General features: G+C 38.8%; 1 protein-coding gene across 3 annotated transcripts in view; it reads right to left on the reverse strand.

Annotated features, from left to right (window-relative positions):
• The window catches only part of ANK3 (ankyrin 3), a 697552-nt gene that overhangs the window by 466572 nt on the left and 214325 nt on the right, over positions 1–16655 (reverse strand). Inside the window, exon 1 of one of the 3 annotated variants that reach the window (XM_043596398.1) lies at positions 1642–1799. The exons of the other annotated variants lie outside the window; for them this stretch is intronic. Coding sequence (XP_043452333.1) covers positions 1642–1644 — 3 coding nt within the window. The 5' untranslated portion in view covers positions 1645–1799. Of the gene's footprint in view, positions 1–1641; positions 1800–16655 lie in introns of those variants that run through there. 3 annotated transcript variants of the gene reach the window in all.

Raw genomic sequence — 16655 nt, forward strand, 5'->3', positions numbered from 1 at the left:
TTTGCTTCTAATAAGAATGGAAAACTTGTCACAGAATACCCTAGTAAAATCTACGATACTAGGAACCGATGATATGATATATATTGGGTCCAAGCATAATGTTGATTGAGATTGATTTCTGATGAATAAACTATTAATAAAATTTACAACATACAAGATGAACATACAAGATGATACCTTCAGAGGTCTGAGGTTCATGACCAATTCTCTCAAGGCCTCATTATGAAAGTTCTGTTTTTATGTCCTATTTTTTTCAAGGATATTTCTCATTAGTAGTAAAACAAGTTATGTTGTAAATGGTAATATTGTATTTACTTATAAATCAGAGCTCTTTTGTTTGTGATCTGTGAAAGATAACATTTTGTTGAGAAAATAACCACCATTATAAAAGATTTATTCACACATCCATGTAGCATTTAGAAATTTGCTGTTTGAAAGTGTCAGATGTACAAAACTTGGTGCTTTCAGAGGGGATTCATTTCTACTAAAGTAAAACCCAAAGATTAATGCCACAGCAGCATAACAGTTAAGAATTAAAGGAATCATCTTGAAATAACCATCGTCTAAACGTACCGTTTCTTCTAAGAAAATAGAGTCGGTCAGCATTTGCAGTACTTTTAACATTGAGCCTCTCTAGAGTAAGATTTCTAAAGGTAATGATAATATTTCTTTTCCTTTATCTCAGCTATAAGAAGAAACGAACACATTCATATATTTTCTAAGTATGTCAAGCTGAAAACATACTTATGTGTATTTCAAAAGAAAGCTTGTATGCAATATCTGTTCTCTAATAAAAAGAACAACAACCCACCAAGAATTTATATTTAAATAAGTTTTGTGGTCTAATTTTAATCAGAGTGAAAAAACAATTCTCAACCAAAAGAAATGGCCAGCTAGTGAACTGAACTCCAACTTTCAAAAAACACAGAAGTGTCACTACATTTTTAACTCTTAGAAATTAACAATGGAAATATTTAAAGGATATAACAGTCCTAGAATACTAAAAAGCTATGTAATACTTCAAAAGTCTTTAATGACAATGTATCTTTTCAGTAGTGAATCGAATAGAAATTCATATTCCTATTTAGATTTAAATACCTTTAGATTCCTTTCTAAGTATAGATCTGATATTTGAGTGTCTACCTAGTGAATAGTTTTCAAATCTTTAAAAAGAAAACTCTAATTATACTTCTGTAATTTAGAACTCTGAATTTAAAAAAAATCTAATAATATTCTAGTCCTCAGGCAACTATTAATTTAGTGTTTTACTCTGGCTGGGACCCTAGACCCTTCTCTATCAGCCCAGAGTTTCTTTTTTTGAGCTCTACAGACCATCTAGTGACAATTGTAACATCACTATCATATCATGATACTTAAAATTTCATTCCAAACTGGCCATATGTGAAATACAATGTGTACTGATACAGATTCATTTAAAACACCAAACGTTTTGGCCTTTTTAAGTTGTCCACCAGAAAGCACATCCAATAGGACTGCAAAGTAAATCTCATTTTCCATTCTTTTAGCTGTGCCAACTAGAGATGCTTATTAGAGCAACACCACCACTTTTGCTATGGCAGGGAAAGGAAGTGGGTGCCCAGCTTGCATCATGAGGTGTAGTTAAAATGAACAAACACTTACCATCTCTCTCAGAACATACACTCCAATAGTATCCAAGTACCTGTATCTCAATGTTTTTTTTTAACTGCCTTGTTGAGCTGTAGTCCATAAATTGATAGCACGAGGAAGAGCCAGACAGGAAGCATAATGAGCAATGCCCAATGCCATGTTCACTTACCTACAAAAGGAAGAGCAAAGGTTTAAAACAGTCTAATCATGAAGGCACAATTCTCTCCCCACATGTCTACTAATTAGCTTTGACTTAAAGCAGATTATGTGATAAAGAAAAAGACAAATATAACCTTGAGGTCTTTAATAACATCATTTGAAAACAGAGGGTTCCTTCTCCCATGGACAAACTATGACTTCTTTAACAGGTACAAGTTAATTGGATACAGAAGTGGAGTCAGTATTTTCTTTATGATGAGGTGATAAAATGATTCTTCCACAGTGCAATGAAGAAAAAATATGGCAATAAAACAGTAAGAGAAATAGAAATCTCTTAAGATCTTGAGGGTATTTCCCCAAGCAGGGTCTAATGATCATTACTAGATCAGCTGCAGCTCTCTCTTTATAGGATAAAATGGTGCTAGTTATTGCTGGGATTTTGCCAATGATCTCCTAGGCAACTGACAGCTTAAAAAGCCATAAATAGAGCAGCAAACACCATCATTTTGCCCTTATCTACTTCAGGGTGCACATTTGCAGAGGTATGTTTTAGCATGAGCACTCCTCTTGTGTCAAAGTATAGGACAGAGAACTAGGAAAAAAATGAAGAACCTAAAAAAATGAACTATATATATCCAAAGTCATACCAGTTAATAGTTGAGCTACTCTCATGTGCCAAGTCCCAAAGCATTTTACATGCGCACATTCATTTTGTTTTTAAAACAAGACTTTGAGGCAAGAACTGATGTTATTCTCATTTTCTGTCAATCGAGAATTTAAGAAACAGGAAATTCAGAAACTTGCTCAAAGCCACATGGCCAGGAGTGACAAAGCTAGAATAAAGAATTGTATTTTTTATTATCATCAACTCAGATTTCACAGATTCCTGAGTCAAGACATCAAGTTATTTCCCTCATGGGATTCATTTTGACATGTTACTGAAAGACTGAGGAAGTCTATAATTGTGCACATCAAAAAACATCAAAATGACAATATGGTTTTACAGCTGTTTTCTGTAAGACAAAGAACATCACTCCCTTAGAATAAACTATTAACAATACAAGCTTGATAGAAACAAAGTGCTTCAATGGATCAAAGTTTGCAAGTATGAAATGATTATCTGTCCTTGGACTGATTCTATAAAACTGTCCTCACAAAAGATCCTTTAGGGATTATTCATAGAATTGATACATGTTCTATTAAATGGTATATAATATATGTAACAGGACCTTTTTTAGTCAAAGGTATCTTATCTCCTTTCAAAGCACATGGAAACCATGTGCTTTTTCCACTGCAATAACTATTCCTCTCTTCTGGGAACCCTTTTTTTGAAACTATATTCAGACATAGGAATTCTATGAGACAATGGTCCCATTACTTTAAGGTAACATTTTATTTTTGGCTAAAAACCATATTACTTGATGGGAATACTCCTTTACCTAGTATAAAATAACATTTTAAAAACTCAAATCTACTCTTCAATTATATTTCTACTCATTAAAGTTATCACATAGATAAATAGGCAGGTAGGCAGATAGACGATAGATAGTTAGATATAGCTGTACACATATATCTATATATCAAGGTAAATTATCTCTTGAACATGCATACTACTTCCTAGAGTGAAGACTTTGAAGGCAAAATATTTCTTTGAATGTTCTGGAGTGCATGTGGTTTTATCTTCCACTAACGTCCTTCTCATTGAGGCCAATCGTAGAAAGGACCTAATTCAATTAAATAGTCATTGATTAGCTAACATGTGCCAAGTACAAGGCTAAGCATTTTTGCATATCAGCTGGATTTACCTTAGTAAGAATCTTCTTAAGAAAAGAATGATTCCTATTTACAGATAAGGAAACATAAATGTAGCATGAAGGGCGAAAAGTTAACATGGCTACTCACTGGGATTCCAGCCCAGGTGTCCAGACCATAAGATATTCGCTGGATCACCTGCCTCTAGCTATATGACTGACCATCTTCTCTTATAGGGATAATGTGAGATATGGATTTACCAAGTGCAAATATTTTTTATTAAAAGGGAAAAAAAAACATTCATCGGGCTTAGCCAGCTTCTTACGATTTGTATTTTAGTTCTCAGTCTTACACACATTGACGGTTCTGGATACCATGTGAATGCTCTGGAGAGAAATGACACATGTGTGCTCACAAGCCCATTTTAATTCAAATAGAAATGATCAAAATGGTCCCAACTGTATCTTGTCTCTTTTCTTCCTTAAATTTGTTAGAAAGAGAATACTTGACAAGTGTTTGGGATGGGCATTTTGTTACGATGGCTCTAACTTTTGTTACTGAAGAATTAGGGAATCTGCCAGGAAAAGGAGTCAGAGGACTAGGCACTAGAAGCAGCAGCTCCCAAAGTTGTTTTTTTTTTATTAATTCCCCAAGATTAAAGGTAATTATTGGGGTGGAAGAATAGCACTAATACACCTGTGCTTCATTGTATGAAAAAAGTTCCATTCCAGAATTACATAATAAAAGATATTAGCAGATAGAAATGAATGTTTAGTGCATAGTATAGAGATGTTCTTTAATACAGGAGTTGGTTTAGGCAAATAGCTATTCATGTGTCTCAGGACATTATTTTCAAAGCATTTGCAGATGACTACATGTGGCTTCAGCTCATTATGCACATTCAGAAGTCCTCAACACTGCAGAATACTGAAATGATAAACCCAGGTTCCCCCAGTACCAGACTGCTCCCCTGCTTTTTACCTACCACTTCCCCTACCTTTCACACAACCATCAGCAGGACAGTGGTGAAGAACATTTTTTTAACAGCAGGAGACTATGCAAGTTGAGTAGTGTACAGAATATTTGCCGTTCTAAACAATAATTCAAAGTTTCCTGGTAGGAACAGAATTTCTGAGATATTTAAAGATCTTGACCCTCAATGCAAACAAATCTGAGGCACAGACCCACTGAGTCAAGACTGAAATAGCCATCTTGGAATTATCCATGTTCTGGAAACATTAGCAGCAGACCATAGAGCATAGCGTGCCCAACTTCACCATGGGTGATACCCAGGGAAATCACCCTTCATGGGCAAAGACATAAGTTACTCGTTTCAGAGAACTGTCATCTTTGCCATCCATTAAAATAAATACAATATGCAGACATCAGTCTGAGTCTTCTCCTGTGTAGAAAAAGGTCATCTTCTTCTCCCCAGAGACAGAGAAGTAAATAAAGACAAAAAACAGAAAACGAGACTTGAATAGGGTTGTGTTGCATCAGCCATCTCAGTGCAGGGATTGAAAACCAAAACTCAATCATATCTTGAGCACTTTTTGCCCCCTACATCAAGTAATGCCATAGTTCTTGGAATGCTTTTTTTTTTTTTAACTAAAGAATAAAAAATTCTGAAAGGAAATATACATCCAATTAGTGAAAAAGTCCTACCGGTTTTAAATGTTAAAGTTACCACCAAGTGGGAAAGTGTCATGATGTATATGCCAGGGGTTATTTTCACACTGAGGAAATAGCAAAAAAATCTTTCCACAGGAGAAAGGAAAATTCTTAAGCAAAATCAATTATTCATTGCAACTCAAGGAAAATGATTTTGCTGCTGGCCTAGGATGCTATCAATAATTTCCTAGCTTTAAACATTCTTAGTCTCCTAATTTAATGCAAGGAGGATTCTTTCAAGGATTTCAAACACTCTGGAAAAACAGTTCTTTATGGAATTAAGTTTTATATAACAATATTACTAAATAACTACAGTTTTGATGCAGACTGAGAAAGATGAGGCTTAAGAAAACTCTTATCTGGATTTCATATATATGTTAATGACCAAGTAGGGTTAGGTACCATAGGCACAGCTGGGAAATAGCAGTCATGGCAGGCTGTATCAGGGGGTTAGTGGGGGGGGGGGGGGAGAGGGGGACCTGGGCAATTCACCTGAGGTATACTAAAAATATCAACAATACAGAGGAACAATTATTTCTTTAATTTAAATAATTCATACTTGCTACTTTTCATTGAAAACCTGCACTGAGGAATTTTCTAATCATGAATTTTAATGTTAAACACAATAGCTGCATGTCAGTTCGTGGCATGAGGACTAACACATCAGACAAAGAAATTGCTGGAGAACAGCTTGTTTACCTATTTCCAGTCTCTAAAACAACATTTGATCCACAGGGTGTGTTCAATAAGTGAACTAAGACCCATATAGGTGTGAGGTGCTATGGTGGGCACAAAGATTGCCAGATGTGGCTATTTCTCTCAAGACCTTAAAAACTAGTTGGTGGGAGGGGCGGTGCTGGTTGGCTCAGCAGTCAAGCATGCCACTCTTGATCTTGGGGTCATAAGTTTGAGTTTACTTAATTAAAAAAAAACTATTTGGGGATCTTAAAACCTGAAAAGCCAACTACCAGTCAGTATTCTATTTTGTAAGTGGTTAACTATTTGTTTGGATGAGAAGTGCTATCATCTTTGAGTGTTCAGACAAGGAAGAGACCAGAGACCATACTCCATTGGCAGAAGGAGATTGGGAGGTTTCTTTGAGAAACTAAAATGCAAAGGAGGTAAAAATTGAAGGGGACAAATCTTTGGATGCTAAAGGATGTTTGGCTACAATAAGAATTTGTGTTGAGAAGGGGTGGGAGAAGGTTGAAAATGAAAAATGGGTCCGAATGTTAACGTAAAATGGCTCCAAACTGGTAACATACCAGCTACCCCCTAAATAGGCTTTCCTGTTTGCCTTCTACATATTATGAAAAATTAGAAACTCTATCTATATAATATTTTTAAAGTAGTGCACAGCATTCACGGAAGGGGAAATAATTGTCTTTTAACAGATAATCTTACGTATCGCACCAACTCAAGTAGTAGTAAGAAACAAGTAGTTATTATAGAATTAAAATAGCCTTAAAAAGTGAATCTAGACAAGTCAGCAGGTTGATATAATAAAAATCCACCCCCCCAAAAAAAAAATACCAATAACGAATGATGTTCAAAATTTAATTAGCTGTAGGGTTCAGGCATAAAGCAAACAAAATGGCCCTCTGACCCATCAGAGTATGGCCTGGGTTTCACCTGGTTGATTATCAGTCCCCAGTTCTAGCACTGCTGATCCTTATCTCTCTGTTCTCTTATTTCAGAGAACATCTGCATCTGAAGAGAACATCTCCTCCTGGAGAGGTAGGTCTAGGCAGCCATGTTGGTATTAAATGCTCCAAAAACCCACCCAGAGTTGATTGGAACCAAGACGGATACCTGATCAATGCTAGCCCAACTTGAGCTAAAAAAATGCTGAGACCAAGTCAGTCTGCCATTGGAGGAAGTCTGTCAGTAGAGGAAGCTAAATGGGGCAGTGTGGAAATGAGTGAGAAGAAAAGCCTGCCTGTCAAATAAATTAATAATAATAATAATAATAATACAACCACGAAGCAGATGAACAGAGGAAAGTCGAGATGGAGAGCATAGAACTCAGACAAAAAGAAGAGACAATATAGCTGCCTGATGGTTTTTCCCTATTCCTCAGGGTAATAGCGCTACTTTCTTGCGGTTCAGTTCTCCAGTATCCATTCCTTTAGTGCTTTAAAAATAAGTTCCTCCCTATCTGAGCTTTTTGAGTGGGTTTCTCCTCCTTGAAGTCCAAAATGAACAGAAAACACAAAGCAAATTGAGGTCCTCTGTACTCTCCCTATCTATCAACCTTACTCTGTGACTGTTCTTCTTTGAGATCACCCATTAAAAAAGCTCTCCAAAAAAAGAAAATAGAGCTACCAGAGGATGATGAAGTATGTAAGTAGTCTAGCAGTCTAAGTTGCTTATAACTATGTCAACATAACCGAATCAAAAATTTACTAAAAACATAGCAAATAAATGAAAGGTGCATCAAATGGCTACTTCCCCCAGATATTTCATATAAAATGTCAAAATTGACTGTAAAGAATTATATGCTTGATTGAGGATGCTAACTGGATCTTTAAATAGGCTCTAAAATAACAACACTGCTGAGGTGCCTCAGTGGCTCAGTTGGTTAAGCATCCAACTTCGGCTCAGGTCATGATCTCACAGTTCGTGGGTTCAAGCTCCATATGAGGCTCTGTGCTGACAGCTCAGAGCCTGGAGCCTGCTTCAGATTCTGTGTCTCCCTCTCTCTCTGCCCCTCTCCCACTTACACTCTGTCTCTCTCAAAAATAAACATAAAAATATTTTTAAAAAACACTGCTAATTTTTTTTAAAAGAAAAAAAGACTTCTCTCATTAAATAAATGTAAGTATGTTAAGCTTCAAGCTAAACAGGTTTAATAATAAATGAGAATACTAGACCAGTAATATTTATTATTCAAAACATTCTGACCAGGAACCTACAACAGGTAACATATTATATGCTAGACATTCTGGGGTGATACAGATATGAACATTTCCAGAAAACAGCTGACATCATAGGCCAAACAAGGGCAAAAATGATTAAATCAACTTATCAACCACTTTCCAGTTTTCTTATTACTCAGGGAATAAAGTGCAACTGCAGGAAGCATTGGCCATAAATGCTCCCCGGTGGTTGCAGCCTTCACACATTAAACAGGGTCTAGTCTGGGCTGGCTGGAAATGAAAGTGCAATTAAGATTTTACAAGAAAGCAATATATCCACAAAGAGGATCATCAGCCTTACATAGGGCCTTTCCTCACCCACTAGAAGGGCAGAAGTAATTTTTCAAAATAAATGAGTTAATAAATAAATGCGAAAATACCCAGAATAATGCTTAATTAGTTCATTAATAGAGTATTTGATATACTGATAAATCATTATTAAAATATCAGTGCCTTGGATTTGCACGAGGCTGTGTGCATCCAGGGGTTAACAACCAGCAGGGTGTTTCAGAACCACCACTGTCCCTTAACAATGCCAAGTTCTACTTTCAAAGGAGATGGCTACAGGATTTATGGCTACAGCAACAGGACTGGAGAAATTCTTCTTTCCTCCTGTTCAGTGTTGCTTAGAGTTAGAAGTCAAAGCAACCAAACAGAAAACTAGAAGCAAACTAACTGTCAAACACTGAAAGATAATAATGTGTCGTTAATTGGGACCCGCAATGTGCCAGGCACTGTGCTTGTGCTGGATTAACACTTGTGAATAAAGTCAATATATCCTAGGGGCGCCTGGGTGGCTCAGTCAGTAGAGCGCCCAACTTCGGCTCAGGTCATGGTCTCACGGTTTGTGAGTTCAAGTGCCATGTCAGGCTCTGTGATGACAGCTCAGAGCCTGGTCCTGCTTCAGATTCTGTGTCTCCCTCTCTCTCTCTCTCTCACTCTCTCTCTCTCTCTCTCTCTCTCTGCCCCTTCCCAGCTTGTGCTCTCTCTCTCTTTCTCAAATTAAAACAAAATTTTTTTTAAGTCAATATATCCTCTGCCTTCATGGAGCTTGCAACCTAAATGGGAAAGATCGAGAACATCGAGCAAAGAAGCCAACATATGTGCCAGTCCATACTGACTGTGGTCAGAGCTCAGAGTGAGGCTCACTAGGGCAGGGATAATGTAATCAACAGGGTACCAGAATGGAGATTAATGGGGAATTTGGGAGCAACTAAGGGAGCCAAGGAGGAGGTGAAATGTGCAAGGTCACCTTAATCCAACAGTCAAAGGACTTAATTCCACAACACTGAACAAGACACACTTCCCGTAAGAGTGTAGAGACCACTGGTTTATCTTAAGTCAAATGTTTGCAAGGGTGGCTCTGGAAAAGAAAACATATCAAGCACCTTCTGTCAAAAGAGGAGGAGAAGCTACTTCTATCACAGTTTTGTACGAATGAGGAGACAGATAGGGAGAGCCAGGACCTGTTCTAGTAATCCCAGGTCATCTTCACAATCCTACCAGTTTCACAAATGAGGAACCTGAGGGTCAGAGTGGATCAGACAACTTGCCCAAGAGTGCACACCACTGGTGGATGCAAAGCCCAGGGATGCTCTATTCCAACGGTCTCTCCGTGGACTACATTTTCCCCAAGGTCTGCAATTATTGCAGAAGTATAAGAATAGCATTATTCCCCTCTCGTTTTTAGGAAAGAAAAATTCTTGCCTGATGATGAATTTCAGTGACAGCTAAATGGACGTGTTTGGTGTGTCGGTGCCGGGTGGCAGGGGGCAGAGATGGTGAGAAAAGATTTGGCAAAGCAAGAACCAGCACATTATTCTATCTATAGGAATACACTGCGACAGTCTTTCAAACCATTAGGCACTCAACTAATCAAACTTTGCAGTGACAAGTCCAGACAGGAGGTACTGAATGTTCTGCTGGCACTGAGCTATGGAGCAGCAGGGGGCATCACAGGACTGGGGTCCACAGAACTGGTATCAGGCCCTGCATTTGTCTCTGGGGAAGGAAGCCCCGTGTCGGGAATACATGCAGGGAAAAAGGCAGCCAGCTTTCACACACACACTTGGTACCATTTGAATTTTGTGCCACGTGTGTTGCCTACACCAAAAGCTTACCTTAATTTTTAAAAAGAGAAAACAAAAGAAATAACTGGGACTGGGACCCTGGACAAGTCATTACCTTTTTAAGACTCTGTTTTCTCTTACACAACTTGTGCCTCGGGATTGTTGGGATCACAGAGTCTTACATTTGAAAGTACTTTGTAAGCTGTAAAATATATACCAATACATAACATGGTGTTAAACAAGAAATGAAGAGACGTGCATTCTGTGTAAGCCAACAATGAAGAGGACTGCCAAGGTTACACAGGGAGCAACCACTGGAGATTTCCTCTTCAGCATGCAGCAGAGGCTACTGGTTAAGAGCAAGGCTTAAGAGCCAGAGAACCACCACATCAGCTAGCTGTGTAACCTCAACCTAGTTGCTCAGCCTCTCTGAGCCACCGTTCCCATCTCGGCATAATAAGAATAATATTATGTCTCAGGGAAGTCATGATACCTAAGTGCCATGATTCATTTCCTCAGCCAAGTCCTAGAACACAGTAAAATGTGATCAATGTTTGCTATAATAAGAGTAGCCGAAATACCTTAACACCACACCACCCTAGAGGTCAGCTGAGTCGAACTTAAGTCTAAAGCCTGGGACAAGAAAGAAATCATGGAAGAACTTACCTCACTCTTGCCAGATGTTTCTGGTATGGTCAGCAAATAACTTATGTAAAATTCACTTACTTTTCTAACTGTAAATAACATGGTGCATACTAACGAATGTCATAAGGGAAAACTAGCAAGTTCCTATTCCCTAGAAAATGACACACACAGTGTGACTCGTTCCAGGCTGCTGTTCCAGACTCCATCCCAGCCATAGACCCTCTGGCTACCACTGCAAACTGGGTTCTTTAAAGACCTAGGAATAGGCTCTCAGCCAGTTTTCACACACTTCCTCCACTATTAGAATCACCTGGGCGCTTGTTAGAACTCCAGATTCCCCTCCCTACCACAGAATCCCTGGATCTGAACCTCCAGGGGAGAGGCCTGAGAATGTGTGCCCCAAAGGAGGCTTACAATCGGCCATGCCTGGTTGGGATATGCTGCACACAGTGGCCTAGCTGACTGCTAGAGACCAGTCATGATTTGATTTCCACTTTCCCCTTCCTTCTTTCCAAACCCCAGTCTCATTGCATGTGAAACCATTCTCTTCAGCTTCCTAGATAAACGCACACGCTAATTCACCTTAACAACAGGAAGACTATTTTCACCTGAAGACTACCGACGGCTTGACTACAATTTTGTTGATCGGAAACAGCTTTTAATTACCCGAGTCAACATGCAAATCTGGCTTACAATGCCCGTAGGCATTTTGATAATTCACAACTGATCCAAAAGGATAAGCTCCAGGAAAAGGACCCAGCCCCAGTTTGCTGGGAAGCATTGGATGGCTTTCCCATCTCGTCACTGGCTCACTTCCCAGCTTCTCTTGTACCCAGTTCCCTCCTGCCTCAGGGATGGGAAATTCAATTTCTTCCTCATAAAAACCTTTCCTGTATATGCTAGAGAATTCAGTAAGAGAATCTTGCCTTTGCCTCCTTCCTTGCTCTAGCCATAGGGAGAATAAGGAAAAGCAAGGTTATAATATCCAAGGAGCTAAGAGGTGCCCTTGGCCCAGACCCAATGTCCTGGGTGAGACATTAAGTCATGACAAACTCTAGTAAAGAGGCTGACAAAGTTACTTGTGTGTCTGGGGGCACTTTTTTTGCAATACTAGATGAAGTCTATCCAGATACTCACTAAAAAATTCCTGGAGTGTCACATATTTAAGGCTCCAGGACGGTGCTATAGGAAATGCAATCCATGTTCACACAAAGTGCCTGCACTGCAGAAGCTTACATAGTCCAACCATGGCTGAACAATTAATAAAAGGAAAGGATAAATGGAAATTTGTTACAGATATTTGGAGGAGGGAGAAATCATTTCCTACTAGCTGAACTGCAAAACATCTTGGAGAAATTTATTTCACTCTGGCCCCTCATTTTACCAATAGGAAAGGTGTCTCTCTAAGTTCTGATGTCTCTAAATGGATTCTCAGAGAGCCTAAGATTTGACAATTAGCTAATAAAAACAAGTCTGGGCATCCATCCTAGTTATTCCAACTCTACATAAGCCAACAAATGTATATGCAACACCTACCATGTGTTAGGCACTGGGATACAGGGTAAAAAGGACCGAATCATTGCCTTCAAAGAGCCTATATTCTCGTGTTTATTTTATTATACCTCACCACAGTCAGAACAAAGGCAAAGAATCGTAACAATAAAATGGGGAAATATGGGGCATCTGGGTGGCTCAATCGGTTGAGCATTTGACTCTTGGTTTTGGCTCAGGTCGTGATCTCACAGTTCGTTAAATGGAGTCCCACATAGGGCTTTGCGCTGACAGCACAGAGCCTGCTTGGAATTTTTTCTCTCCCTCTCTCTCTCAAAACAAATGAACATTTTAAAAAAGGATTCTCTCCTTCTCTAAAGCTAAAAAACAAACAAACAAATAAAAAAACTGGATGCCATCAAAGTCCCAGGCGTGTGTTCAGGATTAGGATGATGAGTTAAAGGGGCAACCGGTTATGAGATTGTGGAAATTTCTTGGTCATGAAGTGATAAGCTATTGTGTTCTGATTGCAGGCCTCCATTTCAGCAATGTTAGCCTGAGCACACTCACAATATCAGAGAACTCAATGGAAAATAGTGAGCCTAAGTTTTAAGCTCAGGTCTATTGATTTCAAATCCCATGCTCATTCAGACCTACACAGGGATAAAAAGAAATTATGAAATTAAGAGGCATTTCAAAGGAGTAAAATCAAGTTGAAAAAATTTTCAACCAAGACATCTTTAAAGATACCTGCCCAGTTTGTATGCAATTTTCAGTATACTAACAATCTCTTAATATTTTTTCCTCTGATTTTTTTGTCCATTTTTTCTGCCTTGCCATCACAGGCTTTTCCATTTTTTGTGTTACTCCCTGAGTACTTACAGTGTTTCTGCCCACTGCTGCCACTTAAATCATAATGACTGACAAGCAGAAAACATCTCCTTCTCAACACTTGTAAAATATGACCCCTGTGCAAAGGGGGGAATTAAAAACAGTTTTAGATATTAATAGACCAATTACACATAGAATGACATGTTCCAAATTCTCTGAATTTGTACCTAACACAAAAGTTCTGGTCATTTTTCCATTTTGCAATTTTGTCTTCCTTTTTTTTTTTTTTTTTTTTTTGAAATTTGATTCACAGCCCAGCTAACCACTGTGTCAGGAGCACTATGCTTCAGCAGCAAACCAGCCACTATTTTCTACAAACTCCATTATTTCAAAATTAAAAGTAGTGATAGCCCTTTGGGGAGTACAACCAAGTTTCATCTATTCGGGGCAATATAAATCATGCCTGTGAATAATCATGACCTTATTTTCTTCAAGTATCCACTGTAAGAGGATTGTTTTTTCTCAGGGACTTCCAGTATGTTTACATCTCCTGAGTCTAAATGAATCTGCCTCATGAGTTAAGTCACTCATTTTAATGTATATCATTTTAATTTTTTTTAATGTTTATTTACTTCTGAGAGAGAGAGAGACAGACAGAGACAGAGCACAAGCAGGGAAGGGGCAGAGAGAGAGGGAGACACAAAATCCAAAGCAGGCTCCAGGCTGTCAGCACAGAGCCTGACGCGGGGCTCGAACCCACAAACCATGAGATCATGACCTGAGCTTAAGTTGAACGTTTAACCGACTGAGCCACCCAGGCGCCCCTCTCAGTATATCATTTTAAGAATGAATTATAGCCTACAGCAAATAACTTTTTAAAATATCTCATCCAGAGACTTCCATCATTTGTGTCATACGTTATGTAATGCAAAAAGCTAGTGTGTCTAATGAGGTTCCTGATTAGAGTAGGCTGAGGGGGAAAATCATGCTTGTATTAAGTATTTTAGAGTTTAAATAAAGCCTGGAGTTCTGAGCAGAGGTTAAGATCTGAGCACAAAAAATAATTAGTAAATTCATATCAGGTCTGATTAAAATTCATTTGTAATCATGATGAGTTACTTTTGCAAGATCTCATAGTTAAAATTAGAGATTAATGTCAAACGGTGGCTGCATCATTGGAAAATGGTGTGGAATAAAATACCCAAATCATTTCAACATCTTACGTTTTAAACAGTTTCTTACAAGCCATGCAGGGCCTACTCTGGAATCACTTTTTTTCCCTTTGTAATATAATTGATCAAAGCTGTGAGAAGGATTGCCTTTATCTGAAGATGATCCTCCCCAAAAAGTAATTACAAAGCTTTTCCTGAATCACTTCCAAAACATCACCACTTCCTGATTCTTTGTAGCAGATAATGAATGCTAACAAATACCCAACTTGCTTCCAAATGAGAATGTGAGCGAACATAACTTCAGGAATAATTTCAAGTGGGAAAACAAAAACAAAAAACCAAACCAAAGGCCAGGTAATGTTGCTACCATCAAGAGGCTAATAGTTTGGCCAGGGAAGTTTTTTTCACTCTGAACACAGTTTGATTAATCAGAGTGGTAAGAAATGTCAGCGCCATGGGGATTTGGGGAATGTGTGCAGTTTTCTGAAAGAAACCACATGGCTAAAAATCAATGCAACTCCTTGCAGCTGAGCCCAGCTGAAGGCCATTGTCCCCACCTCCTTTGCAGAAGTCACTGCCTGCCTCAACCCCCAAGCTCCTTCATTGGGCCAGGTGCTTCCAATTTTATGCTTAGTTTAAATACCCAGGCTGTGGTTGTTTCCTGCTGACACAGGACCACAGAATGGTTCTAACACAAAGAGACTGCTAAGGCTTCCTATCAGGATATATTTTTTTTGTAAGCAATGCATGCTTTCTGGCCAGGTTTCTGCCTGCATCATGGGCTCCTTGCTGTCTAGCCTCTTTCCTAAATTCAAACTTTTCACTCATCTGCCCTATATTCCACAACTGTTATTTGTTTAAATCTTTGACACTTGACTTCCTATCCTTGACCCAGGTTTTGGATTTTTGCCTCCTGGCTGGCTGTGGCCAGAGCCTCCACTCTAGACTGCTTAGGTCCCGACCCTGTGGTCCAGCGTAACCAGAAGCTCCTAAATACTCATCCAGATCGTCTGAATGATTAGAGGTTCCTAATCCCATCCACTGGCTAAATATTTCCCATCTGTTAAAGGGAGATAATAATGCCCATTTTACATATCCTCACAGGGCTTTGTAAGAATAATAGGAGTTAAAGGATAATCTTCTTAAAGGTTAAAATGATGATTCTTACATGAATATAAAAGAACATGTTTCAAAGATTTTATGGAAGTCATTAAATTAATGAAGGAACCAGCAGGGTGTTACAACCAGGTGGGAGAGCAGACATCTGGGATGCGATCTGGAATGCCGAAATGAATTAATAGACACTAAACCGGCCTCATCGACCAATAAGACGGGTGGTGGTGTCCACTGCATCTCCATGCGACGAAAATTATTTGCCTTACTATCAGTTTTCTGCAACCCATGTTAAAGATAATGAAAGACACAGACCTCTGGAGAATTACATGACTTGAAGACAGTAGACATCACCCAATATTCCACTAAAAAGACACCTCGTAATTTTTTTTTGCCTATTTCAAAGTTTTTTACAACTTTGCCTGGGGTACACACAAGTACATTTGTGCAAAACAACTTTGTGAATTAAAACATTTATTTGCCAGCAGTAATTTGTCAGAGATCTATTTTTTCTAGATAAATGATCTAGTACATGATTTTTTTTTAGTGGACTCTTTGTCGCCACCATAAGAAAAAGCTGTTGTAGCATTAAATAAGAATGTTTAGGACTTACCAGGTGCTTAACAAATTACAGCCATTTAAAATTTTTTTAATGCTTATTTATTTTTGAGAGAGAAGGAGACAGAATGCAAGTGGGGGAGGGGCAGAGAGAGAAAGAGACACAGAATCCCAAGCAGGCTCCAGGCTCTGAGCTGTCAGCACAGAGCCTGATGCGGGACTTGAACTCACAAACCGCGAGATCATGACCTGAGCCAAAGTCAGATGCTCAACCAACTGAGCCACCCAGGCACCCTGTAGCTATTTAAAAACAAATGTATACATCTGTAAACGTGTATAAACCACACTGAACCAAACGTGAATAGACCACACTGGTCTATTCAAAAGGTACAAGGTTTGGGCCAGGTCTTTTCCTGTATTAAATTGGAGGGATGCTATGGAACTCCTATGTCCACAAAGGACTGAAAAGTCCAATTCCTGCTGGCCTCCCCTTTCTTTCTCCCCCCGCTACTATTCTGGCTACCTCTACGTCTACCTAGAGATGGGCATGGTGGTACAACTAAGGGGGGACACACTCCTGATGACAACAATGTCCTAAGCTAACTAAGGTCCTGTCTCCAATAAAAGGCCCTGGGAATTTTAATCAG

Source organism: Prionailurus bengalensis, chromosome D2 (genome assembly GCF_016509475.1).
Source record: "Prionailurus bengalensis isolate Pbe53 chromosome D2, Fcat_Pben_1.1_paternal_pri, whole genome shotgun sequence".
Classification (NCBI taxonomy): Eukaryota; Metazoa; Chordata; class Mammalia; order Carnivora; family Felidae; genus Prionailurus; species Prionailurus bengalensis.